At 51.1% G+C, this 27,379-nt stretch overlaps 2 protein-coding genes across 3 annotated transcripts in view; one reads left to right on the forward strand and one right to left on the reverse strand.

Annotated features, from left to right (window-relative positions):
- DPYSL3 (dihydropyrimidinase like 3) overlaps positions 1 to 9,891 on the forward strand; it is a 28,868-nt gene extending 18,977 nt beyond the window's left edge. For both annotated transcript variants that reach the window (XM_058034504.1, XM_058034505.1), the window contains exons 7-14: positions 987 to 1,055; positions 3,479 to 3,599; positions 4,270 to 4,426; positions 6,656 to 6,797; positions 7,137 to 7,307; positions 7,894 to 8,073; positions 8,597 to 8,759; positions 9,205 to 9,891. In XM_058034504.1, the coding sequence (XP_057890487.1) occupies positions 987 to 1,055; positions 3,479 to 3,599; positions 4,270 to 4,426; positions 6,656 to 6,797; positions 7,137 to 7,307; positions 7,894 to 8,073; positions 8,597 to 8,759; positions 9,205 to 9,293 (1,092 nt within the window). In that variant the 3' untranslated portion in view covers positions 9,294 to 9,891. The remainder of the gene's footprint in view (positions 1 to 986; positions 1,056 to 3,478; positions 3,600 to 4,269; positions 4,427 to 6,655; positions 6,798 to 7,136; positions 7,308 to 7,893; positions 8,074 to 8,596; positions 8,760 to 9,204) is intronic.
- Positions 9,892 to 11,996: 2,105 nt separating this feature from the next.
- STK32A (serine/threonine kinase 32A) lies at positions 11,997 to 27,214 on the reverse strand. The gene is made up of 12 exons (XM_058034508.1): positions 27,163 to 27,214; positions 24,904 to 24,959; positions 24,141 to 24,292; positions 22,517 to 22,690; positions 19,659 to 19,696; positions 17,692 to 17,781; positions 17,069 to 17,166; positions 16,304 to 16,420; positions 14,418 to 14,543; positions 13,330 to 13,458; positions 12,930 to 12,994; positions 11,997 to 12,084 (listed from the first exon to the last, which is right to left on the reverse strand). The coding sequence occupies exons 1-12, from the start codon at positions 27,212 to 27,214 to the stop codon at positions 11,997 to 11,999; spliced, it is 1,185 nt and encodes a 394-aa protein (XP_057890491.1).
- Positions 27,215 to 27,379: the final 165 nt, after the last annotated feature.

A 27,379-nucleotide genomic window follows, 5' to 3' on the forward strand; every position in this document is an offset into this window, starting at 1 on the left:
TCTTGTGCAAGGTGATATCTTTGCTGTTCAGCAGCAATATCAAAGTTGGCAAGATTTTTTGTTGTGAATATCGTGTGCATAAGCGAATGTGAAATAGTGCATGAGCAATTACCTAAATGGAAGTGAGTGTCCATCAAGTAGGATATGTTTGCTGTAGCTGCCTTCAGTGAGGAGAGGCAGAGACCTTTGCCTTGCACATAACAAACCAGGAGAGGTAAAGTCCATTGAGAACTGCCTTGGCAAGGGAGATTTTCTCCCTGTAAGCAAACAGGTAGCTAATGAAGCTGGATTTACAAGGCAGATGTTCTGAGGGACATGGTTGAGTGATCAAGTGGGTAGTGTGTATTGGCCTGCTGTGCTGTAATTGGTGCTGGGTGACAGAAGGTCCAAATGTTTTCAATTCTCATTGAGACGCAGAAGACATTGCTCAGTTAAGCTCTACAACTATTTGGTTTTTTCTCTCTCTTGTTCTTGGGAGTTGAAGGAGCATGAACCAAGAAGTCATTCTTTGAGCATCTTTTCAGACTACAAGAATTAGTTTTTGTTTGGACTTTTTAGAGCTGCAGTGCACAGTTGGATGGCTCCTTCACATGAGAACTGAGTGGTCTGAGGAATTGTATCGGCCAGAGCTTATCTTTATTTTAGCACCTGCCTAATCATAAAATACCCCAAAATTACTAATTAGTAGCACTTCACGGACCTGGGAACTGGAGAGGATTGGGAGTTTTGTAGCCCTGTTTTGTTGCCACATTGTTCTTGTTTCACTGAAGTTGGTTTAACTCAGTGCCTGCCCTCCCATTGCCCCATGTTCCCTCCTTCTCTTTCAAATCCCTTGAGGGTACAGCAGCCTCTCCCCATGCTTGGTGGTCCCACAGGACATAGGGTGTTGATGGTCCTGAGGGAAGGGCTTGACACAGAAGGGATCTGCTTTTTCGTGGTCGATAGTTTCAGTCCTGTGATATCCCTCTGCTCTTTTGATGTCCTAGGAACAAGCCAGGATGCTGGAGATGGGAATAACAGGCCCTGAAGGCCATGTGCTGAGCAGACCTGAGGAGGTAAGATCAGAGGACAGCTCAGCCTTGCTTCACTGAGGAGTTTTCCCAGTCACAGAAGGGCTCAGTGTGTTCAGTGGGGCCGAGCAGGCATCAGGGCAGGGGAGAGTGTGTGTACGTCCAGGGGTATCCATTTTTACAGGCACTGCTGTCTTTTTCATCAGCAGCCCAGGAAAGTGCAAGATGCATGCTTGTGACAGACATTTCTTAGTTGTGCTTGAGTTGCCCAGCAGAGATAGAAGCCCTAGTTCTGAGTCTCACAGAGAGGAATCAATCAACCAAAATCTCTGTATGGCTGTAGCAGTCTTTGAGGCTGCTTTGGGGGCATTTGTCTTATGTAGGCGACTCCACAGGTGTGAGAAGCCTAAGAAGAATCTACTGACGTGTTTTAGAATTCACTGTTCACATCTAAGTGCTGACAGATTCCAGCCTTTTCCTCCTTTATATTTGCTTGGTCTCCAAAGAGTGCTTCAGAGGCAGACGGACGAAGCCATTGTTTGAAAGGAGTGGCAGGGAAAGAGAAGGGGAATTCTCTGGTTACAATTCATTGTCAGAACACTAATGAGATTACTTCTAATTTTAGCTTGTATGGATTTTTCTGTTTGGTCCATTAATATAAGTTGAGTCTAATTTTAGATGGATTCCCTTCCCATAACTCCCTGCTGAGAGGTGCTTTGACTTCCCACAGCATGTGAGAGAAAAAAACAATAGGAATTTGGTACAGTAGCAAAGTTGAGCAGGGAAGCACAGGGACAGATTTGTACTTGAGGTCCTTCTGAAATAAAATCAGTTGTCTTAAATTAAAAGTGTAGGAAGTTGGCTGTGTTTGGACTACTAACAACATAAATGGCCTAGTGTAATAATAGTACTTACTCTCTTTGAAATACAAGAGTATAAAGCATTTTCCTGTACAGGGAAGAGTCTCAGTGTCAAACACAGTAGCTCAGAGTCCCTCTTATTTTTATGACTCTAACCTGTTGCCACTAGTTGGCAAGCTGAAGTGCAATTACGGGAAGCTGTGGTTGTGCCCAGATTTGAGAACTGTCCTGTTACCATAAGCAGTGCAGATCTCATCCAAAGCCAATAAAACATTGTTAGGTGTTTGATCTTGAAATGCCATTAAAGTATAAGGCAAGTGAGAACAGTGCAAGGCTGTGGATATTTTGCATTCAGCCAAGTTCAGATCTCATTCCCTTTGAAAATAAAGTGTCCTTCTTCCAGAACATACTCTTCCTTGGAAAATGTTAGGTGGAGCACAAATGACCATGTAAAGCCTGCAGACAGATGGCAAAGCATTAGGAGAGGGCTCTGTGGGTCTTCTCTGTCCTGGAGGGACCTCAGTGGGGGTTAAAGGCATGTTCTTCTGTCAGGGGATGGTGGTGACTTGGCAGGGCAGGATGATGCAGCTCCAGATGGTAACCTGCTCTGAGGGTGTGCAGTGATGGCTGTTTGCTCCTGTCCACGTGTTAAACCCCATCAACTACTGCAGCCCTAAGTATGGTGATAAAAAATCACTTCTCACTTAAATTTCTGTTTAAAGAGTCTTTAAGAAGAGAAAAACCTCTTTTCACTGTACAGCAAATAGATCTGCAGAAGTATGAGAGAAGTGCCATGTGTGTCTGGATGCAGTGCTCTGCTTCTCTGCCCTGGGACATTTCGGCTGGCATGGTCCCAGACATTGCCCTGGGGGCTGGATAATTGTGTCTTTTTAAGGCTTCTGTTTTGAACTTTCTCAAGCCAACACTTGAAGCCAAATGGAGCAAACACTTGGAGAGCTCTGGGGCTGAGCTCAGGCTGGGCACAGGCTGATGTAATGGTCCAAAGATATCCCTCCTGGTGGAAATCTACCCTCCACTAACAGCAGGACAGTGAGATGGGGCAGCTGTCAGCAGGCTGGGGCAAGCAGAAGCTGCACTGCAGGATGGCCAGGCCTCAAACACGAGCTGCCTGCCAGCATGCAGCCCTCTGCACCCTGCCATGGGCGTGACAGGGGACGTGTGGTTAAACCTGCTGCAGCTGTAGGATGGCCTGGAGCAGGGCAATGCTGTGAAAGGGTGGACCTTGCCACTCCCTGGCTGCAGCCTGCAAGCTGGGCTGGGCAGCAATCCCTGGGCTCCTTGGGCTGCCATGAGAGCTGGAACCAGGCAGTGGAAAGAACAGCAGATGCAGCTCTGCTGGGCCCTGACAGGGCTCAGACAGTGCTCCTGTGCCAGGCATTGTGCTGCTGTAGCCTGCCTGTGGGCCAGGCCCTGGGGAGACAGAAACATCCCCCCTCAGGTCTGCCTGATGAAACTGCCCTGGGGGTGTCAGGGGTAACAGCGAGGGCACAGGGTGTCCGCAGCAATCAGAGGTGTGTTGGGAGTAGCAGGGGCTCGTCCCTGCCCAGCCAGTGCTCCTCTGCAGCTGTGCGCCCTCCTCTCTTGCAGCTGGAAGCAGAAGCTGTCTTCCGGGCCATCACTATTGCCAGCCAGACCAACTGTCCTCTCTACGTGACTAAAGTGATGAGCAAAAGTGCTGCTGACCTCATCTCACAAGCCCGAAAAAAAGGTGAGTGGCCGCTGGTGCTGCGCTCAGCCTGGTGCTGCCACCAGGATGCTGGATGATGTGGTCCTCATGTCCTCGTGGTTGTTCTGCCAAGATCAGCACTGTGCTTCAAGTGCTGTCTAGTGCTTCCCCTTCTGCTAGGGAGCAGTTAGCTTAGGAGTTTGCCTGACTTGTGAAGGGCAGGGTGACACTGCAGTAGCATGGAGCCACCTCCTGTTGACAGTCAGGTAGCATCAATATGTGGGGCACAGGTAGGAGCAATGTGTTGAACACCACGTTTGTCTGCAGCTGTGAAGGGCTCAATGAGGATGCTTGTTCAGTGCATGTGGGTTGTGCTGCTCTGGCCTCCCTTTGAAATGCTCACCCCTTGGCAGTGCTTGGGTGCCCTTTCAGGATGCTGGGAGCTCCCTTTATCAGTGGTGCTGGAGCACAGAGATGCCCCACAAGTGCCGGCATGTGCACGGCTCTGTTCAGTGGGCTCTGTGCCCCTGCCCCAGGAGGTGTGAAGGGAGATTCTGGTGCATGAAGGATTTGTGCCCTTGAGCAGGAGGACCCTATGGTGATGGCATGGGTCTGGGTATTCTCAGGACATTGCAGGCTGTTGGTAGTGCTGTGGAGCAGAGAATGCCACCGGGCTCCACCTAAACACTGTTCTTTCTGTGCCCTTCTGCAGGCATTGTGGTGTTTGGTGAGCCCATCACGGCCAGTCTGGGGACTGATGGAACACACTACTGGAGCAAGAACTGGGCAAAGGCTGCAGCATTTGTGGTCTCTCCGCCTCTGAGCCCAGACCCAACCACTCCTGACTACCTTAACTCCCTCCTGGCCAGGTGAGCGACAGCTCTGCTGGGGATACTGCTGGGAGAAAGTGCACTCTGGGTAGGGAAGAAAGGTTAGTCCAGCCTGAACCACTTCACTGTAGGTGTGTAATGAACTGAGCGGTGAGATGGCTCTCACTCCAAGCCATGTTGGTTTGTCCTCAAGAGTGGAGGGAAGACATGTTAAGCTTAACATCACTAATGAGAAAAATACCAGTAGTCATGAACCATTTTAAAAGCCCTGAAGAAGACAGAGAAATGAGGACAAGCTAAAACAGACTTGTCAACGGAAGGATTCACCGAGCTGGAGAAGTGGGGAATGGATGCTTGGGTTGGGATGCTGCACCAGCACGGAGAGCATTACAGGTTAGACAGGCTGCTAGGAACCCCAGTCAAATGCAAAGCAGATATATTCACACACCTATACAGCTGAGCAGCAGCAGAGCCTGCTGAGTGCAGGAGACCTTCAGGAGCAGCTCCTGCACATCTGGCTGGGATGGCAGGTTGTTTTTTCATCCTGAAGGCAAGATGGTAAAAAAAGGATTTTGTGAAAACAAAGACAAACCAAAAAAGCACTTCAGCAATTTGCAATGACCTTTCACAGTTACACTCCATTCTCTCACTGGCAAGGCCAGCGCAGTGGCTGAGGACACTGAATGTTTCTGCCCTGTCTGTGTGCCATGTGTCCATCCCCCTCCACTCTCAGGCCATGTTTGTACATCAGTTGTGTGTGTGCTGCCTGATCTGTTAGCCAGGGGAATGGCTGGCACTGAGAGGGTTGTAAATGGAAATGTCCTTTGAGGTAATGCTGGAAACATCTCTACCAAGATGAACAAGGGATGAGGAGTCACTAAGAGGTGTCTCCAGCAGGGCATGTTAGTATAAACCTGGGTTGTGCCAGAGTGGAGATGCTGTGTCTGGGTGTAAGAGAAGTGCCAGTGCATTTGCAGTCTGAGTATGCAGTTTACCCTGCATTTTGCATGAGGTGTTCATTTGTCAGTGAACAAGAGACCCCTCAGTGCACACTGGATGTATTGTGTAGGTGCAGGTCTTCACAAGTGGCAAGGAAATGTGAGCCCAGCTCCTGAACTGGTTTTCTACTCCTTACCTTCCACTTCCAGTGTAGCCCAGAACTCAAAGAAGACACAAGCAATTCTTGGTCCCTGCAGCTCATAGGTGTCTGTCCTGACAACTCTGCCATACCGTTTTCTGTGAGGCTGCAGCAGGAGGAGAGACTGTGAGGTTCCAGCTGGGCTGGATGGCGTGTGTGTCTCCAGCAGGAAGCATGTTGTGTCATCATTCTGGGCCTCTGTCTGTGCAGTTCATCTGGCATATGGCAGAAATGGTCAGAGGAAGGTGGAGATTACCAGTGGATTAGAGCAGATTTGCAGCCTCAAGGGGAGTCACTGTCTGCCCTGCTGAGGTGCTGGAGGCCCCTTGCCTCTTGCAGGCAGTGCTGGGAGCTGGCCTGCCTTGCTCTGCTTCCTTTTGCCTGGCAGCAGTGACTTTCCAATTGCTGCCTGTCCAATGTTACCTGAGAACTCAGCAGCCACTGGATGACTTCAGGGAGCCATGGACAGCTGCTTGCCTGCCTTGTCTGTGGGCAGCTCTTCCTCTTTCCTAGGAGCAGGAGGGGTCGGGGTATCCCATCCGTCCAGGTGCCCTTTGGCAGAGGGTGACGAGGCCCCAGTGAAGCGTTTCTGGGCATCCTGCAGAGCTGCTCCTGGGCAGTCCCAGCTCCCTCCATCCCACTGCAGCAGGCTTTCGTGGGCTGGGGGAGGACGGTGCTAGCCCTCACCATGCAGGAGCTGGCACGCACAGTGCAGGGCTGGCTTGTGCAACTGGGACACAGCCCTGGAGCAGAGAGGCCTCTTCCTCCCTGTTGTGGCAGAAGGGTTCTCTCAAGCAGACCTGACAAACTGCCAGAAATGGAGTCCAGTAGGAAAGGACATCTTCTGGCCTGACACAAAGACCAGCATGTTCCCTAGGACCTGAGCTGTTGACTTTTCTTTTGTACAGGATGCTGTGCATGCTGGGGTGGGTGGCCCAGCATGGCAGAGATCTCTTGCCCCCAGGGGCTGGATCAGGTGGAAGTCTTCAGGCTGAGGGACTGTGGAAATGAGGGTGCAGAGTAAAAAAACTGAGCTGGGGGCTGCTTGTGGCCAGAGGAAATCCATATCGTGTGTCTGTTGCTGTCTGACTGCAAATGCCTGACAGTGGGTTTGTTCCACCCCTCTGCAGTGGTGACCTGCAGGTGTCAGGAAGTGCCCACTGTACCTTCAGCACTGCGCAGAAAGCCATTGGCAAGGACAACTTCACAGCAATCCCAGAGGGAACCAACGGCGTAGAGGAACGAATGTCTGTCATCTGGGACAAGGCTGTGGTGAGAGCCCAAGCAGGGGAGGGGCACAGTGGGAAGAGGTGGTTGCCATCTCTGTGCTACTGCCCCGTAGAGCTGGGCACCCAGCCTGTTCCCTCTCTGGCTTTGAGAGTCACATCAAACTGGGGCAGGAGAGGTGGTGGTTGCAGGCTTGGGCTGAACATCCAGAAGCTGTAACTGTGCCCCCAGTTCTTGGTCTGTCTGGCACTAGCTAGTAAGGTCAGCCTCAGAAGCTTGGGCCCAGCCAGCCAGCGCCTTGTGTGGGAGTGAGGAAGGTGCTTCCCAGGGCTCTTACTCACCCTGTCCCCATAGATGGACTTAGCTCTCTTTGTGTGTGTGCAGGCCACTGGAAAGATGGATGAAAACCAGTTTGTGGCTGTGACAAGCACTAATGCTGCCAAAATCTTCAACCTGTATCCACGAAAAGGGAGAATAGCAGTGGGCTCGGACAGCGATCTGGTTATATGGGATCCTGATGCAGTAAAAATCATCACAGCAAAAACCCATCAGTCTGTAAGTCCTCTGCTCTTCTGTGTGAACGCTGGAGGGTGGCGGGTGAGTAGTTTTGTCGCCTGGCTGCTGGGAGCCTGGTGCTGTCCTGCTTGGCTCTGAGGAGGAGGGACTGAGCCCAGGCTCTGGGCAGGGCCTGTTGTGGCCAGGGATTGAATGTCCATGAGCCCGAGGCACATGGGGCTTTTTTCCCCCTGCTGGAGTATTCTTCTCCTGACCCTGGCCTATGCAGGTGGAAAGACACATTTCTCCTTACCTTGGTTCCTCTTCCAGGCACAAATTTTTTTCCTGGCATTGCCACAGTGCTTTGTTTCTGCCTTACCTCAAGCCTAGGTCCTGCTTTGTCTGCTCTGGGAGTTCTTCCTCGTGCTGAGCTTCAAACCAGCAGGTCCTGGTTCATGTTGGGGACTCTGGTGGGCTTTTACTGTGAGGGCCTAGTGAGCTACAGGAGGCTTCTGAGCATGCAAGGCTTTAGGGGTGTCTTCTGCCTGCATTGGTGACTCCAGCAGTGAGGTGTGGGGACTGACCCACCCTGAGTGGGCAGACTGTGCTCTTGTCCCTCCTGACCATCATCCTGGGGTTGCTGCAGGTGGCTGAATACAACATCTTTGAGGGGATGGAGCTCCGTGGGGCCCCACTGGTTGTCATATGCCAGGGGAAGATCATGCTGGAGGATGGCAACCTGCATGTGACCCAGGGGACTGGACGATTCCTGCCCAGCAGCCCTTTCCCTGACTACGTCTACAAGCGCATCAAAGCCAGGAGGAAGGTGAGGAGGTGGGGATGCCGGGAGACAGAGTTGGGTTATTGGTAGCCCAAATTGCTCTTATTAACTGGTTGGTTTTCATTTGCTGTTCTTGCTGGACCCTGTTAGCAGTGCTGCAAACTCCTGGTGTATTTTGAATATACAAAATGACTGAGGCTTGGATAGGGATCCCTTTGTGTTAGTGATGTGCCATGGTGGAGACAGATGCTCCTTAAGGTTAGCAGTGGTAATGTCTCTCTTCATCCCGTCCTGCTGCGGCAGGGGTCTGGAGGGAAACACTGTTTAAAATGAAGAGATTGGCCAAAATCGCCTTCTCCTCCCTGATATGTGCAGCATAAACCCCATCTGGGGGATAGCCTCTTGCACTGGCTCTGCACACCTGACAGGGCAGTGGGGCTGTGCCAGGCCTCAGTGCTGCAGGACTATAGCAATGTGGCATCCTTCTGCAGGGGGACTGAGGAGCTGGTGGAGCTTGGTGTTCCCTGGGCTCAGAAAAGTGTCATTGTCCTCTTCTCTCTGGTGACAGATGGCAGAGGTGCACGCTGTGCCCCGGGGCTTGTATGACGGACCCGTGTTTGACCTGACCACCACTCCCAAGGGGGGCACCCCTGCGGGGTCAACCAGGGGGTCCCCCACGCGTCAGACCCCGCCCGTCAGGAACCTCCATCAGTCTGGATTCAGCCTGTCAGGTGAGTACGTGCTGTGCCTGGGCTGGGAGGGGGCAGAGCCACTGGCCCTATGTCCCTGTCCCTGGCCTGGGGCAAGGGGCAGTTAGAGGTGGCCTGCACCAAGGTAAGCACAAGAGTGGCAGGGCAAGATCCCGTGTGTCCCTTAAAGGGCATGGCTGGAGCTGCACTTTGCAGGAGCAGCCAGGCAGACTGCCTGGAGGCCACTGTGGCCGTGGAGGCCAGCGCAGCATCCGATGCTGTTCCTGCTGTGTGGGTCTGTTCACGAAGCATCTGCAGAGACGTTAAAGCCACTGCGGCTCTGAGCTGCTGCTGGAGTTGGAGAGGGAGCAGGTTGCAGTAGATAGCCTCTGGAGGGCCTTGGCAGGACTCCAGGCTGCCTGACTGCTCAGTCTGTGAAGAAGGTGCTCTTAATGCCCGTTCCCTTTGTACTCTGATCCTCTCCCAGGTACCCAGGTTGATGAGGGCATGCGCTCAGCGAGCAAGCGCATTGTCGCGCCCCCGGGAGGCCGCTCCAACATCACCTCCCTGAGCTAAATGTCCCGCCTGAGGAGGAGACAAAGCCCTGTTCAAGCAAAGGAGGAAAAATGGTACATTGGTGTTGAAGAATGAAAAGAAATAAACCTGTTCTGAAGAATCAATAAGCCTCAAGCCTTATGTTTCACAAATGCTACTTGCTACCTAGCTTTAAGATGTTGCTTCATTTTGTTTTTGCATAGCCTTAAAGTTCTGTTGTTGTTACTGTTGTGGGTTTGGTTGGGTTGTGTTTTGCTCTTCCTCTCTGTATGCATGCTGCTCGGACAGGTTGCTCGGTTCAATGTTATTGGTGTTGAACGTGTGTGGGATGCCGTGGTGTGGGACAGTGGGAATGGCCCACAGGGCGACCCGGCCAGGCAGGTGAGGGGCAGGGTCTGGCCGGGGCAGGATGTCGGATGGGGAGGGCAGGTGCACTGAGCTCGTAGGGAGAGGTGGTCTGTCACGTTCATCTCCTTCATCTCCAGCCAAAGCTCTGGCGTTTCATCATCAGGCCTGTGGGGGAGCTCGAATCATCTCTGTAACAGCTGTCACAGCACCTTGTGTAAGGAGTTTTACTACTTTGTACACTTTATTAAAAAAAAAGTTGTTCCTTCAAACAGCTCATGTTGTCGGTTGGCTCTTCTCTTCCTCGGGCCCCTGCAGCTTGGCAGGGGCAGTGCCCGGCTGGGAGCTGGGCTGGGCAGCACAGGGGTTTGGGGGTGTTGGGGCTGGAGGGGCAGCAGCATGCAGTGCTCGCTGCTACACCTGTCAGGGTGTTGGTGTGGCTTCTCAGGCAAAGGTAAAGGTATTGGCAGAGCAGCACAATGCAAGTGTTTGTAACAGCAGTCCAGTTTGTCCACGCAGTCTCTGAGCCTGGCCTGGCCACCATGGGCTGTGGCTGCCTGGCAAGAGCTGTGCCTGTCCTCTGTGTGTTGACAGGGACCGGCTCCACATGGCGCTGCCTGGGCATGGCTTTGGGGCCATCCTGGCCAGGCAGCCTTGGAGGCTGCTTTCTGTGGACTCCTGTCGGTGAAATGCTCCCCTTCCATCAGGCATTGTCTGTTAGAATGAAAGGCACTGTCCTTTAAAGCTTGCAAAGCATGTAAAAAAAAGTGATTTTTGTTTAAAGACTACAGAATTAAGGGTCAGTTTTGGCTATGCTAAACAAATACACTTTTCCCTCTCCTTCTTTAGTATTTGACCTTGAAATATTTTTTTTACATGTCTGCAACTCAGGCAGGGCAAGCTGTCTCTGCCACAGTCCTTAAAGGGACCAGGCTGTAATAGTTGTGCCAGGGTGGGGAATGCTGTGCTTACAAGCATTGTCAAGTTCTTCCATCAAGTAATTTAGGCTTTTGCCTGTTGCCTGGTAGAGAATAAGCTGAGACTGTGCCTCTGTGTACAGAGGAAGAGGGGAATAGAGAGATGGTTGTAGAAACCTTTAAATTTCTACATTTTAAAATTTTTAAAGATGCAGTGTTCTTTCCATTTTTAAGGACTTCAGTTTTGGGGCTTTTCTGACCAGCCAGTGGAGAGGTATTTCTGCAGCAGCAGATTTTTCCCTAGTGAAGAGCAGAGCTGGGATTTCAGATAAATACACTTACGGTATGTGCACCTCTGCCTGCACCAGAGCAAGGCAGCGATGGCAATGTGCTGTGCAGGAGACAGGGACAGCTGTCAGCACAGTCCTGCTGGTGCCAGACCTGCTGGAGGACTGGGCAGAGAGTGAGGATCCATGGAGAACGCTGGAGGTGCTCTGGATAGCCTTTCAAGCAACAGGACTTCTCAGTGGGGCGGACACTCCATGTCTCTCTGCCTTGGACTCATCATTCCCAGGAAGGCTATCCTCACTGTTCCTGAGGACTGACAGTTCCTGCTTAAATCAAGTGTGATTTCAGTGGTAGAGACATTCAAAATATACATTTAAATTCCCATCTGATTTTGGAAGCCAAACTCCAACAAATTCAGTGAGCTGCAGCAGTTGTAACGTGATGGTGAATGTATTTTTCAGGCTAGACTGGTAAAGCATCTGGATTCACCAGCACCTGGTTGGTGTCCACATCTGTCTGCACATTGGCCACTGACCATGCCAGCCCTGCTGGGTACATGGAGAGAGCACTAATGGGCAGGAAACCTTTGCTGCCTCCTCGCAGCCAAGGAAGGAGCTCATCCCCAGCCTCCTGTGCCCCCTCACAGGATGTTTGCAGGAGCTGTCTGTAAGCAAAGGCCACTTCTGTCACAATGCATTGGTGAAGATCCTGCATCTGGGAGCCACCTCTTCCCGCTGGGGAGCCAGCCATGAGCCCATCCATGGGAATGCCAACATCTGCAGAGCCCTGTGGCACAGCTGTGGGCACCTCCCAGCACGGTGCAGCAGCTGCCTGCATGGTGACACCAAGGGCTCTGGCACCTGCCAGCCAAGACAAAGTAGTGAAAACTGTCTTATCCGTTGTCTTGTGGTCCCGTTCCTGCCCTCAGGAAAGGCAACATGATAGGATCTGTCTGACCAGCTGTGGCCCATTGCAAGGCAGCCCCACAGCCTCTCATAGACCCTTGGTCTGTGGGATGAGCTGAGGGAGGGGTGCCCCAGCTCTCCTCTGTGCCCTGGGCTGCTGGCACGGTCCCAGCAGCAGCAGAGGACAGTCCATGGCCTGGCATTGTGAAGGTGGATGGGTGGGTGAGCCCCAGTGCCACGAGGAGTCCCCTGCAGGGGCTGAGCTGCTCTCAGAGGTTGATGATCTGATTGTCCTCCCTGTGTGGGCCGCCACTTTTTGTCATGGTCTCTTGGATGCTGTCATGGTGGGGTCTTACCCTTGGGATAGAAAAGGATGATTGAACTGTGAGGAAAAGCCCAGGCAGTGCCAAGACCCCATAGAGGTACAGCTGCCTTGGAGCTGCCCACTGCCTGGCCTGCGCTGCCCCTCGCTGCACAGCTCCTGAGCCCTGGGTGCCCCAAGCTCCTGAGCCCCGAGTGCCCCAAGCTCCTCCAGCCCTGGTGCCCCAGTTCCTCCAGCCCCGAGTGCCCCAAGCTCCTGAGCCCCGAGTGCCCCAAGCTCCTCCAGCCCCGAGTGCCCCAAGCTCCTGCAGCCCTGGTGCCCCAAGCTCCTCCAGCCCTGAGTGCCCCAAGCTCCTGAGCCCCGAGTGCCCCAAGCTCCTCCAGCCCCGAGTGCCCCAAGCTCCTCCAGCCCTGGTGCCCCAAGCTCCTGAGCCCCGAGTGCCCCAAGCTCCTCCAGCCCCGAGTGCCCCAAGCTCCTGAGCCCCGAGTGCCCCAAGCTCCTCCAGCCCCGAGTGCCCCAAGCTCCTCCAGCCCCGAGTGCCCCAAGCTCCTGAGCCCTGGTGCCCCAAGCTCCTGAGCCCTGGTGCCCCAAGCTCCTCCAGCCCCGAGTGCCCCAAGCTCCTCCAGCCCCGAGTGCCCCAAGCTCCTCCAGCCCTGGTGCCCCAAGCTCCTGCAGCCCTGGTGCCCCAAGCTCCTCCAGCCCCGAGTGCCCCAAGCTCCTCCAGCCCCCAAGCTCCTGAGCCCTGGTGCCCCAAGCTCCTGCAGCCCTGGTGCCCCAGTTCCTCCAGCACAGCCCCCCCTGCCCTGTGCCACCCCCAAAAACTGTCACAGGCTTTGGCAAGGGCCAGTGCCTCTGCTGCTGCCTCTGGATCAAAACTTACTTTTCTCTGTTGAAAACAATGAAGTCTCTCTGGAGCATTTCCAGGTGCTTCTGGAGGTGGCTGGCCTTTCATATTGGAATGGAAAAATAAAAGATTTAGGGAATAAATTCACAGTTTACACAGAAGAACATTGCAAGGGGCAGTTTCAATGACACATGGCAATATGTTTAGGCACAGAGCATCTTTCGCCCTGCAGTGGGGAGAATGGCATTAAGGCTCTCCTCTTGCAGTAAAGCAGTGCATACACATTCTGCCCTTCGCCACAGGGAAGATGGAGAGAGTTTTAGGAATAAAGTTGGTCACAATGGAAAAAATACTCTGTTCAGTTTACTGTGGTCTTGCTAGATGGCAGTCATTGAAAAATGAAAGGCCTACCATGCTTGTACCTGTTTGCTCTCACCTGGGATGAATTGCTTTTGCTTGTGTCTTTCTCCTTCTTAGCCAAGCGCTTTTTTTTTTTGTGAAGAGGTTTGGATTCCAGGATCATTTCCTCCAGTTCAAAGGTTGGGTCACAGTTCAGTCTGCCTTTCTGGAGTGGAGAAAGAAGTGGCCTTAAGCGATCAGAGCCTGTCTTAAGGAGTCTCTTATAACCTGGACTGCATTTGGGAGCTGAATTTTGTAAAAAAATGCACTAATTATAATTGCACATGCAGCCAAGAGCACTGGCCGTACTCCTGATATACTTTATCAGTCCCTTCAGATATGGACCATATTCAAGGTGTCACAGTGGGTCCTTTTGTGCTCCTGCTTCTACTCTGCCCTTTGCCTGCTTTGGAGTGGCAATGAGGATGAGGACAGTCCTGGCTGGGTTGTGCCTTTTTGAGAGTAGCACAACAGCCCAGGGGAACTGGTCTTCAAGCAACAGAGAATCATACCCACCAGAGAGAAACCCAGCAACAAGGGCAGATTTACAATTTACAAATATTCATAGTTTAGCCCAACTTCTGCTGAAAACCAGTTGGAGTAGTTGGACTATTCTTTATAAGGGTTATGTTAGTTATGTGCTGTTTTAATTCAATTTAAAAAGGCCCATAAATACAACTCTACTTCATGTGCTATTTACTGTTAACAGTGAGCTTGTTGGGGAAGCATTGCAGGAGAAAACAATTCCCATAAGATGGTGGGTGATCTCCAGGCTGAGCCCCTCCTGGTGCCCTGGGGTTTTGGACGTGGGGAGCAGCATTGCTCAGAGCATGGCTCAGCACGAGGGGGCTCACAGGCACCGTCCCTGCCACACAGATGCACAGCTCAGTGGGCTGTAGCACCACTTCTGCACCCAGAAATTCCGGGAACATTACAAACAGGGCATATGAGTGTGGGGGCACCCGCACTATAGTCTCCTTCCATTACTCTTTGCTGCACACTCACGGAAGAGACAGCTCTGCCTGGGTCTCTCTTTTCTCCTTGTGACACCTGATGCTTCAGTGGAAATTTGTCAGAATGCCCCAGTGCTGGGTGTGAGGAACCCTTGCACTCAGATGGCCTTACCACAGGAATGAATTCTGGCAGTATTCTTTTCTGGAGAACAGCATCCCAGTTCACATCAGACAGGTACGGGAAGGACTGGATGTCCTTGAGCTGAGAAAAACGTTTCTCGGGGTTCAGCTCGAGCAACTGCAGCAAGAGGTAAAGGGGAGAGATGAGACCATCCCACAGGGCACCCATTCTGTGGAGCACGGCTGAGGACACCTGGTGCCAGAGACACTGCCTCGATGCTGGCATTTGGAGCAGTGCCTCTCCTGCTCTGGCTGGAGTCCCTTCACCGGGGTATGCCACAGGCTCACAAGCTCTGCCTCTGCTCACTCCCATTTTTACAAATTACTTTTATCCCCATTGTACGAGCAGGCAATGAGACAGTACAGTGGCATTAAACAATTAGTCCAATGTTAAAAACAAGCATTTGTTTGGAATAGGAAGTTCCACTCAGGTGTTTGTGTTCCGCTTTTAGTACTGGATCAGTAAAACATCCTCTTTTCTCACTCTACTAAAGTAATACTCTATTCCAGTGTGAAAGAGTGCCTTCACACTGCTCATTTTCATAATTTTTTAACATTGCTGTAGGGATTACTTGTGTGGAAGGAAAGGGTTGAGGTGGTCTCTGTTCAAGGATTACACATTGCATAAACTCCCGATACCTTGCCCTCCTAAAACTCAGCAGGAAAAGCAGAGGATCCAAAGGCTTTGGGGAATTTACAGGCAAGGTGACCTGCAGAGCCCTGCCCTGGCGTGCAGCCAGGCACCAGCCGTGTCCCCAGAGCCCAGCTGCCTCTGCAGAGCCCTGGGCAGCCCGGCCAGCGCTGCAGCACAAACACAGAAATGCACAGGGATGGCTGCGCCGGGACGGAGCCACAGCTGGCGTCATATACAGTACATATGGCTGCTAAACCAGATGCAAAGGAGCGCTGGGACATTTAAATAACTGCGACACTGTATTATTTATTCACATGGGAGCCTCCATGACTTGCGGCCTGCTGTGGTCCAGGTTTTCCTGCTGGAAAACCAGCCGGAAACACACAGCCAGCATAGCAACACACAGGACATCTGCAGCAAATACTCCTGTATTACTGTTAAGCTTAATGAAATACTGGCTTCATTGAATTTTCAGCAAATGGAGATATTCTGCAATTTTCTTTCTGGAAAATACACCATGATTCTGTCCCAGCAAAGAATTGACAGTCTCTTTTTGTTAAAATGTTTGATAATCTATTCTTTAGAAATTATAAAATACATATATATATATTATTTGGAACAAAAACCAGTTGAAAGCTACATGAAGTACTACTTCATTGCCCACACTTATTTGAGATTAAAAAACTATTTACATACTTCCTTAAAATTTGCTGCCAGTGCTGCTATGCAGGGTGTAAGTGCTCAGCTTTGCTGCCACTGTTAAGCCCAAGTCTTGTTTATTGAAGCTATGGCTTCATTTCAAATGGGATTTCAGCTTCAAAATTATTCCAGTAATGATTTTGAAGCAATTTTTGTCACAGCTTTATTGAAAAAAAATTTGCAGTGGTGCATAAACCACACGGCATCATAAGATTACAACAGCGTCAGCACTTCTTGCAAATATTTCCATTACTGGAAAAAATGTTTCTTGAGGATTAAAAAAAATGTGATTCTTGGAGTAAATTTATTGACACACGTATCAGTATCTGCTTCTGAGTTAATTCCAGAGGGCACAGCTCTGGAAGCCAAGGCTGCAGCCGCTGTCCCCGCGTCCCGCCCGGAGCAGCGCAGCTCGCTGCATGGCCCTGGTGATGTTTGTTTGTCACCGCGCGGGCTCTGCGGGTGCCTGACCCGGCCTGGCCATCGCAGGCGCTCCCCCGGGCAGGGCTGTGGGCGCAGGAGCCCCGGCACCGCCGGCCCCTCACCTTCCTGAGGAGCCCCACCATGCCCGGGCTCCACGCCGCCGGGAACGCCACCGCCGCCGTCCCGAGCACGCGAGCGATGTCACCCGGGGAAGCGCTGGACAGAATGCGGTACGGCCTCTGTGGGAAACACCACAAGACAAGCGTGAATTTGTCTGCTTTTCAGATTTCTTGAGGAATCTGGTTAGAGCACAGAAGCTTCATACAGTCTCACTGTGCAGTCCCCAGCCTCCTGTGGGACATCTCTCCCTTGTGCCGTGGCTCAGTCAAAAAAACAGAATGTCAGCAAGAACTACACTAATAACTGGACATTTAACAGCAGGACAGGCAGGAGCAAACCCCAGAAGTCAGGGTTATCAGCCAGTGGGAATTTGCTTGGACTTTTCATTGTTTTTATCTTAAAAGGCTGTGACAAATAGTGCTGTGGTTAGACCACTCCTGATACTCCCTGTAAAACGTTTTTCACCCATGCTGGGGACAATGCCAGTGAAAAGCAAGCTGTTGCTTGTTTGCCTTGCCCCCTTATATCAACCCAGAGGGCCTCACAGGGAACTGCTACAAGATGCTGTTCTGTATTGCAGCAGCTTCTCTGAGCTCTTAGCCATTATCAGAATAACCCTGGTGAAGATGTGATCTCTGATTCCTCTGCTGTGACAAGTCCTAAAGCCTTGAATTCAGCTTGGCCATCTCACCTCACCTCTGCTGTAAAGCATTACCGCTCCCCAGAGCGTGTCCGAGGGCAGAGCAGGCCATGAGCCCCACACGTACCCGGGTTCTGAGCAGCTCGTAGGCAGTGACTCCCAGCGACCACCAGTCCACGGCAAAGGAGTAGCTGGTGGGTTTTGTGGAGCTGAACATTTCAGGTGCTGTGAAAACAGGGGGGGAAATTGCCTTGCTGCAATCCCCAGTGGGATCGAGCAACAGAGAACCCTGAGCCCTGCCCTGCCCGTGCTGCCACAGTCCTGCACCGGGGCCGCCCGCAGCCCTCAGCCCTCTCCACATGAAACTCTCTGTGCTTCTCTGCCCCAAGCCCAGGAACAGCAAATTCCTTTTGCTGACACGGGAGCCGCCAACATTCACAGTCAATGTGCTCCAGAAGGAGCACTTTCACTCAGCCCAGGCATGAGGTGGCCCCAGTGTCTCCTCACCCCCCTGAGAAGGAGGGCACACAATCCCCAGTGCACTGAGGCATTTCTGGGGGGGACCCCTGTCCCCAGCCCGCGTCCCCTCCCAGGCTGCTCCTCACTTCACACTCTGCGTGTTTTGTTGTGGATCAGGAAGAAAAGAGTCCCAGCTCTAACCAAAGCTGTCTCCACCTGTGTCCCACCACAGCACGGCCCCCAAGCCCTCAAATGGAGATTCCAGAACAGGGAACTGCCTTCGGTTCTCACCCATGTAGGGCTTGGTGCCAGCGATGGTGGTGACAGGGCTCTCCTTGGTCAGCATGGTGGCAATATTGAAATCAGTGACGTGCACGTGTCCTGAAAGACAGAGGCCAACGTGTAACAGGCTTGGCTTTAATTTCACACAAGAAATAGCTCTGAATCAGAAACATACAGTAAAATACTCAATAGAAAGGAGTTTCCAGGTAAAAAAATCTGGTGGGAGAACTGATAGAAAATATTTCAGCTTGCGGGCTGCTTGCAGATGTCTCTTGTTGAAAATATCCCCTTATTTTCCCTTTGGGGAACCAGAAAATACAAGAGTTCTCCAAAAAGTAATTTAGCGGTGATTGTTTTGAGTCTTCCTATATTTCAGGATCAGTCTGGGAAAGAAAATGAACTCTGTGTCTGTCCAAAGCTTTCTTAGCTTTTCGAAGTTTGTTAGAAGACAAACCTTTGCTGTCATGGATGAAGAAAAAGAATACTACAAGTCACAGTCAAAAGGACACTGGAGCCAAGGGTATATCCCCAGAAAAAACACTCTGAAACCTCTGCAAGAGAGAGTTAAAAAAATCACAGTGAGCAGAGAATAGACTCAAAATTCATCCCAAATTGTAGCATCATTACAAAAGTTAGTAGGTTGTGTCTTCCTGGGCTGAATGCAGCTGCAGAGACTAACAGAGCCTTTTCCTCTTTGTTTTCCCTCTCCAGGGAGTGCTGACCTGCATTCCCACGGTGATCCCGGCTCCTCTCAGGAAGCTGTGTCACCCCAGTGTGAGCGGCACAGGGTTTGGGACAGCGGGGCACAAAGCGCCCAGCAGTGAGGACTGGCCCAAAGCAGCCCTGTGTGGCATGGGCAGTGCTGGCCCCAGCGAGGACGGGGCTCTGCAGGGTCTGTGCAGGGCAAGAGGCGCAGAAGGACGGAGCAGGGCAGCACAGGGGCCCCAGCACCTGGAGGCAAAGCCGCTTTGCTGCCAGCCCCTAAATAAATCATCAGCCCCTGCTCTGAAATTGGAGGCCATGTGCAAACGGATCGAGTCTGGCTCGGCGCTGCCAGGCAGCCCTGGTGACACAGAGCCTGTCACAGAGCCAGGCAGGGCTGCCCTGGCAGCTCAGCATCTCTGACACAGCCTCTCAAGCCATGACAAAGCAGCTGTGCCTCCTCCCTGCACCGACTCTTCAAGCACCTTGCTCTAGCTGCTAATGAGGATTTCTCACAGCAATACAGTTACCTGGATTTTAAAAAAAATATGATCTAACAAAATGTTTCTCTTTACAAACTAAAAAATATGAGACAACTCTTCACTGTGAGATCTTTGTTGGGAAGAAATGTGACTGAAGAGCCATGCAAGAATATAGTCAAGAGTTTTGCCTATGAAAAACTATAGAAAATCTGATAGCAACGCTTATACTTAGTCCCTAATCCTCTTCAGAGCTCCCTCCCCATGCCAAATGCTCAAGGAAAAATTAAATACGTGACCAAGGCTTATCCATTGCACCATAATTAATTCTGTTGTGCACAAACCCTGCAGTGACACAAGCATTGCCCTTCAAATGACGCATTTTGAATAAGTTTTAAACAAGAACCAAGAAAATGTTAAAATCAGGTGTGCTGGGCTCCTGATCCCAAGCAGCACCAAACATATGGTCCCTGCCAGTGTCTTGTAGGGACACCATCAAGTCAGTGAGCCAAAGGAGGTGTTGGCTAAAACACCAGGGCAGACCCAGAAACACCACAGCATCTCAGGCTGCCCGGTGCCCTGAAGGTACAGGACACTGCTGCTCAAAAAGCAAGAGACAGCGAGTGAGCACAAAGGGATGGGAGGATCCTGCGTCCAGCTGGGCTGAGCAGGAGAGCCCCGCACCAAAGGATGGCAGCAGCAAGCACCGAGAGCTCCTGCTGTACATTTATATAAACATACAGTCTCCTGGCTGCTGCTGAATGCTGGCACGACCACGGAGCACGCGGCACTTACCGCGCTCATCCAGTAAAATGTTGTCGGGCTTGATATCCCTGAGAAACAAAGCAGAGAAGGAGAGACAGCCATTAGCCTGAGAAGCGGCAGGAAGCAGCTGCTGGCACCCCAGGACAGCAGCTCTGGGACACTGGCGGGGACACTGCACACTCAGAGCCTGGGGCTTCCCAGGCCAGTGGTGCCCTTGGGTTCGGGTGTGACAGGGTGACCAATCCACCGGCACCAGCAGCAGCTGCCAGGCTGCAGGGTGGGCAGCACCCAGCTCAGGGCACCCACAGCTGATGGTGCCCTTGGGTTCGGGTGTGACAGGGTGACCAATCCACCAGCACCAGCAGCAGCTGCCAGGCTGCAGGGTGGGCAGCACCCAGCTCAGGGCACCCACAGCTGATGGTGCCCTTGGGTTCGGGTGTGACAGGGTGACCAATCCACCAGCACCAGCAGCAGCAGCAGCTGCCAGGCTGCAGGGTGGGCAGCACCCAGCCCAGGGCACCCACAGCTGATGGTGCCCTTGGGTTCGGGTGTGACAGGGTGACCAATCCACCAGCACCAGCAGCAGCTGCCAGGCTGCAGGGTGGGCAGCACCCAGCTCAGGGCACCCACAGCTCAGTCAGGGAGTCTCTTTGTCATTTTCCTCCTGTCACTTTTCAATCTATTTCAATACTGTATGAGAAAGGGTCCTCAGTACAAATTAAAGTATTTTAACATCATTGTTTTAGATACAAATGAGTTATCCACAGGTTTTATTCCTAAGTAAAAGGATCCCAAAAAATAATACCTATAGCAATGCTGTAGGGAAACACTTTAACTGAGGGCAGAAAGCATACACCTGATACTCTGATACAGCCACAGTGTCACCTGAGTGACTTTACAAGCCATTACCTGGCTTTAATGAGCTCATTACACCAGTGCCCATTGAGCACCTGGCCAGCTGGTGCCCCAGAGCAAAGGTGCCAGCCAGCAGGCAGGGAACAGGTGCAGGGACCTGTGCCAGATGGTGCTCCCCACCCGGCACAGGAGGGCCCAGTGAAGAAATGAACGCGTTTTGGATTTTATCTTTAAAAATTCAGTCCTTAGGATACAGTTTGAGTTCTCCAGGCCACCTGGAACCAAAGCCCCACAATATATCTAATTGTCATCTAATAGCTTACAGTTTTCTGGCATCTTGTTACCCAGCAACTTCCAGTGGGTTATAAACACTGGTTCCCTTCCTGGTGCCATCCCTTCATACAGGTGGGTATAGGGACAGGCATCATTAGCAGAGCAGGGCAGTGTCAGGTAAGCAGCTGATTTTCCCCATAAGCTCAGTGGAAGAGTTTCCTTTTTTTTTTCTCCAAAGTTATTACTTTTTAATTTCTATTGTGTCTGTTTCTGATCTCCCTCAGTCTGGCATACAGCCTCGGCAATTACACCAGCACAGTAAGATCATTCTCAGGATGCAAACAAGTACCAGGTAATTCTTGCTATTGCTCATTTGTATATTTCTTTTTTGTAAGCTGGTTCTATAATTTCCTAACCTAAAAGATAATAATATTTCCCATTCTTTTACATCTAGGTGGGAAATAATTGCAGCCTGAGTTTGGTGTCTCTGCACAGTTTTTTCAGCCAAACAAAACCATTACTTCCCTGTCTCCTGATGTTCCCAATTACAGCTGTTGCAGCGTAATTGCCTCAGACGAATCACTTTATCAATCAAATACTATCCCACTGGGTTACAGTGTTAATTAAACAACTTGCATCACAGTGTTAATTAAATAACTTGCAAATTTTACAGCCTGCCATACATGTTTTGTTGTACTTGATTTACCTTAAGCACATGCAGCTGTGTGAAAATGACACTGCGACCTCAGCTGCAGTTTCCCTCACTCCTGCTCACCCCGGGGCAAAGATCGGTGCAGGTAAAGCACAAAAGCAGCAGCGTGACAGGGTGGGAGCTGTGCCCCCCTGCAGCGGAGCTGCTCTGGGCTCCTGTGGTGCAGGGACAGCAAGGGCTCATTCATCCTGCCCTCGGAGCCTGCACGTGGCGCTGGACACTGTGCTCAGGACAGGCTTGACCCTCTCCAGCTCCTCGCCATGGGTGCCTTCCCCACTAACAACCGTTTCCATTTTACGCTTTCCATGCTTAGTTCTTACACTGCACAGGAATGCCCATCTGGAGCGGCATTTCTAAATGCAGTGACCTCCTCCCTGCAATCACGGACCCTCACAACCCTCTCTGACCATCCTCCCTGACAGCGAACTCGGCCAAACTCTTGGGCCCTGAGCTTTGTGTGCCCGTGACAGCAGCAGGAGAGCCGTGTGTCTGTCCATGCACAGCCAAACCTGCTCCCAGCCAGGGACCCTCTGCCTCCTCTGCTCTTCTGCAGGTCTGCAAAGGTATGGGAAGAGCTCAGGCATCTTTTTCACTGGCCATGAGAAATTGTGGTAGCCAAAAAGAAACTCTCAGCATTTCTAAAAAGGGATTTACCTCATACAGGAAAAAGTTGTGTTTGGGCCCAGTCCTCGTATTTTGGTACAATACAGAGGGGGGCAAAGGAGACATCTTCAAGCATGAACACAGGAGTTCTGAGTGCTGACACCTACTCTCCCTGGATGAGGATGGACATTAATGAGTTACAGCTAATTAAAACCTATCAGAGACACATTTTTGCAGGACCAGTGGGCAATCAAATATGCTATTTCACAGCTATCCCAGAAGGACAAATCAGATGGTCTCTGCTGTATCTGAAATACTTTTCTGGGGGAAGCCTTGTGTTTCACATAAAAGCAAATACACATAGGAGAACATGTTGTTTATCACTTAAGCTTCTATTTGTTGTTTCACATAAAGGAGTAACAAGCCTGCCTGTGGCCTGGCTGACCTGTGGATGATGTGCCTGCTCTGCAAGTAGTCAAGGGCCAGCACCAGCTCACAGATGAAGAGTTTCACAGTCGCCTCTTGGAACCGCACATTTTGTTGGAGGTGGTAGCGCAGGTCCCCTCCGAGCAGCAGGTCAACCACCATGAACATATCCTCTTCATCCTGGAATGAGTACCTGGAACAGCACACACGTGCTTCAAGGACAGTAGCACTCAGAAATGACTGGTAATAAAGGAACCTGTGGTACTTCTGGGAATACTCATCATTTCTTGGAATTTTTCACTCCAAATTTCACGACCTTTCCATGCTCTGTTTCCCACCATTGTCACACTTGTGACAACAATAATTCAGTCTCAGGTGCATAACAGAGTCAGAGCAGATTGTATGAACAGCTCAGGATGGGCGTTCTGCCTTCTCTGAGCACCAGCAGGAGGTGACCACAGGAGCCAGGCAGAGGAACCTCAGCTGCGCCCTGGCCAGACCCAGCACTGAGGTCCCTGTGCCAGGGCAGCACCTGCCTGGACTGTGTGCTCAGCACCACAGGGGCAGCTGGTCTCTGCTGGTCCTCTGTGAGCGATCTCCTTCGATGGGCTGCGTCTCTCTGAGAGGGGCTGACAACCAGCCATGAGCCCTTTTCTCATGGGCTTTTCCTTACCAGCACACTGCTGGATGTGCTCACCAGCACCACGAGCCAGACCAGCGCTCCACACAGAGCTTGTGGGCTGTGAGCCACCCAGAGGGCAGGAAGGACACAGGAGTGCCAAAGGCATCCTGGAGCCAGGGCTGGCATGGCAAGAACAGCAGCAGGGACACTTGGATGGTTTGCTCTGTGCAGATCCCTACACAGACACATTGGTCAGCTTTCAGCTGCTGAGAGAGCTTTGCCTGGAGCTTTGTGTTCAAGTAGGAAAGACAAGGTTGGAGATATTATATGGGAGCTGCAGCTGCACCTTTACCATTCATACCCCAATGAGAACCACTCTAAATGGCAACAGCAGGAAAATACCAAGAGTTCACTGAACTGCACTCAGGTTACAGGAGATTTTAAAAAGGAAGAATTATGCAACGATTTTTGATCTTCAGTGTCTTTTAGACTATTTTGTGTGTGTGTGTGTTTAGTATTGATAATTTCTACTTTATTCTAAAAAGAAATCAAATTTCCAATAAATGTAATTACCCACAATGCTGAAACTACAGGATATTAGCCACTTTATCATGCAATATGTGAACTCACACCCCTTGGAACGTTACTGGTGTCCTCATAAAATTAAGAAGAAAGAAATGTCAAGGGATAACCAGCAAAGAGCTCTGCCTGGCCATCAAACCCACGCTGCCAGAAGTTGCTGGTGATTGCAAAGAACTCCTTTAAATACAGGTGGGCTTGTGGTGACAGCCAATACCTGCCTGGGGGACACTGCAAAAGGACAGATGAATAAACTCTCTTGTGCTGCCTGAGAGGACAAGGGTGATAACTGCTTAACTAAACAGGATTCCCCTGAAACAAGAGCCCCAGTCGATGGAACACACCAGCTGCTCCCAGGACAGGTTTAAAGCAGATGAGGAGGGTCTGATCTCAAAAGTGTCTGCAATTGACTCAACCAGTGAGCCAAGGCACCACCTCTTACCATAAATTAACCAGGAAAGGGTGTTCCAGGCCCTGCATAATCTGCAGCTCCTTGAAAACATTTCTCACTTCATTTCGCTCCACACACTTCTGTTTGTTCATGTATTTCATGGCGTACATCTTCTTGGTGTCAGTCTTTTGCACCACACAGACCTAGGAGAGCAGTCAGGGGATAAAACAGAGATGATTTGTCAGCAAATCTGGGCAGGTAAAACCCAGTGCCACGAGTGTTTTCCAGCAGCTCTGGCAGTGCTGGCACTGCCAGGGCACAAGTCCATCCGCCAATGCTGCAACACTGGCACTGCCTGGGAATTTGAAATTTGGGGGAAGGTAAGAGGAAGGAATTTATCATCACAACATGTTTGACAGGGAATCACAGAGAAGTCAACATTTTATTTAATGCCATTCACTAACCATCATGTCCATTCCTCCCACCTGGTACTGCTGGGAAGAGCCTCCTCCACCACAGAGCTGCAGGTCAAGCACTGGGAGCAGCACCTGATCCTCACTTTCCTGAGCAGTGTCACTCAGTTCACAGGTAATCTCGGGCTTTGTTTAAGGGTTACTGGGCTTTGCTTTGTGGCTACAGAATGGAAAAGGATTTGGGCTCTGATTCCTTTCTGATTACCAGGAATTGAAGGTCAAGGCTCACTGACAGTGCCTGGGCTTTGGTTCTGTACTCTCATGTGAGCCTCCAACTCATCTATTTCCACCCAGTTACATCTCCAGCAGCCCACGTGGTGATTAATTTCCAAAACACTCACTTTTCCAAAGCTGCCCTTCCCAATAGCTCGCAAAATCTCAAAATGGTCGAAGGTAACTGCAAGAAAGAACATTTCAATATTAAATGGCTGAGCAAACATTTGGTGAAATTATGTTATTTCTACTTTTTATCCTTATGAGCTTTTGCCCTTCAGGGACAAAACTCACATGCTCAGCTCAAAATTCACCAGCTCAGATGAACTGGTTTAAGAGATGCAAAGAAAGATAATACAATTGCCATAAAGAAACAACTGCTGTATAATCATGAAGCACTGTTTTGGAAACAGGGGTCATATTTCTAAACCAAGGTTTAAGGAACAATGTTTAGATAAAAAATACTGACCTAACCAGCCATAAAGAACATCCTTAGCAAAAGCAGCCAACACTGCTGAGGTCCCCAGGCTCATGTGCCAGGCAAAGCCAATGCTTTGAGGCTCAGCTTCCCTCATCCCCGCTGCTCACCCCAGCACAGCCAGTGGTCTCATCTTGACTACTCTGGGAATCAGATCTCCTCGCAGCCTTGAACCTTCTGTCTGGTTATTATATTTTCATTTCACTTGCTTATTATCCACACCTGTCTGCTCAGAGGAAATGCTGAGAGAAAAATAATCCTGCCGCTCTACTTCAGCTCAAGGTAAACAGAGCCCTTCAAGAAGTTCAAACAGAAATTGTGGTGCTGCAGAAAATAGTGAAATTATAGCAACAGCAATTTGGGAAAATATGCAAGAATTGTTAGGACTGGCACTGGAGCACGTACACAACTCATGGATCCCAAAGGAAAAGCCTCCCTGTGGCACAGCTGCAGAGATGGGACTGGTGCCCACCACCTGCTGCCTGTGCCATGGAGCAGTGTGCTCCTTCCCACTGTACCTGGACGTTCTTAATTAATTACAATTTTAATTGAAATCAGAATGAGGACAAGATTGTGACATCTAAGGTGAGATAGCCTCTGGTTACCAATTTGCAAGATAATGGAAAATTCCCTAGGGGGCATCTCTGTTTCAGCTGGGTTTCTCTCCCCTCAGTATATTAAAACGTGACTTGTTAGAGAAAAAATGCAGTACCACTTTTTAAATTTGTGCAGGGCCATGGAAACAGAACTGCACTAGTCTGCACACTGTGTCAGCACGCAGGAGTGGCCCTGAGCCCACTGACACCCAACAAGCTGACAGCAAACCACCCGACACGGTCAGGCCAGGCCTTACTGGCACTGTGTTTCTCAGGGGCAGAAGCTGGTGCTGTGTGAACACTGAACCCAGAGAGACCCAGCAGAGATCAGCCAGGAAAATCCCACAGCCAGAGCACAGCACCCTGAGGAAGGTGGTCAGGAACACAACTGCTCTTTAACTCAAGCAAGCATAAGTGGTTGCTTATGAGAAATGCCAATAATGAGCATTTAGATGCAGCAGGAACAAAATCTTCAGGAAAACTTCACAGCACAGATTTCTTTTGCACTGCAGAAATGGAAAAAATATAAAAACTGAAGAAAAACTGTAAGCAGTTGCATTAATAATTTGGAAACTGAAGCTGGTTTTGCTGAACAGCTGCAGACTGGCAGAGGCACCACAGGGCACATTGGAACAGCATTGATGGGTTACCCAGCTCTTTGCTTTACGTTTATTACTATGTATTTGTATTTATCCACATATGCATATTGTTGCTGTACCTAGGTGAAAGCCCATATGGCAGTCAGCAAGCTGACTCATGCAACAGCAAATATATTTATGGAGCAATCTTTTAATGACTGTCTCTGTAATCTTGGCAGCACAGGGGCCTTGGCCTCCAACACTCTCCAGCAGTAGTTTTCCAGCTCCTTTTCCAGCCAGCCCATCCTGCAGGCTTGGCCTCGCAGCTGGGCAGCCCCCAGGAGCAGCCACGGGAACATCCATGGCTCCAGCCCCCTTCCCACCACGCTTCTGCCCCTGCTCCCTGTGCTGGGACCTCCAGAGCAGACCTCTCCAGCCCCAGAGCAGCAGCACCTTGTCCCTGCCTTCGAGGGGCCTGGCAGTGCCCCAGGGACCCCTCAACCAAAGCTCTGCTGGCAGTTTTGCTTTCGGGGCTGCTGGAGAGGAGGCAAAGGGACCGCAAGGCCAGAGCACGGCCCTGCAGGGCCCAGGGCACAGGGCACAGTGCTGCTGCTGCTGCAGCCCTGCGCAGCCCCAGCTGGCCTGGGACAGCCGGCAGCGTGCAGCCCCAGCGCGGGAGCTGGCTGGCACCCTCAGCCACTCTGCAGCCCCAGACAGCAGCAGGAAAATGCTTACCATCCTCGTTCCCATCAGAGGGGGGTGCCCTGCTGGAGCTGCTCGCCCCCATGGCGCGCCCAGCCCAGGCTCAGCCCTCTCTGCTCCTCTGGGCTCTGCTCCCACACTCGAAGCCTCTGGTTCAGTTCTGCTGTGGGTCAGCCCTGCCAGACCTTGGCAGCTCCTGCTGACGCATCCTGCGGAAGGCAGGAAGCAAAAGTTCATCATTTACAGCTTG

This window comes from Melospiza georgiana, chromosome 15 (genome assembly GCF_028018845.1).
Source record: "Melospiza georgiana isolate bMelGeo1 chromosome 15, bMelGeo1.pri, whole genome shotgun sequence".
Taxonomy (NCBI): domain Eukaryota; kingdom Metazoa; phylum Chordata; class Aves; order Passeriformes; family Passerellidae; genus Melospiza; species Melospiza georgiana.

Excerpts from the sequence above, each read along its gene's own strand:
- STK32A (XM_058034508.1), bottom strand. The coding sequence starts at position 27,214 with ATGGGGGCGAGCAGCTCCAGCAGGGCACCCCCCTCTGATGGGAACGAG. Across the intron at positions 24,960-27,162 it reads CTCTGATGGGAACGAGGATG|TTACCTTCGACCATTTTGAG; the intron begins GTAAGCATTTTC and ends TCTTTCTTGCAG. Across the intron at positions 12,995-13,329 it reads GCAAAAGCAATTCATCCCAG|GCCAGCCACCTCCAGAAGCA; the intron begins GTGAGAGCAAAC and ends CCAATATGAAAG.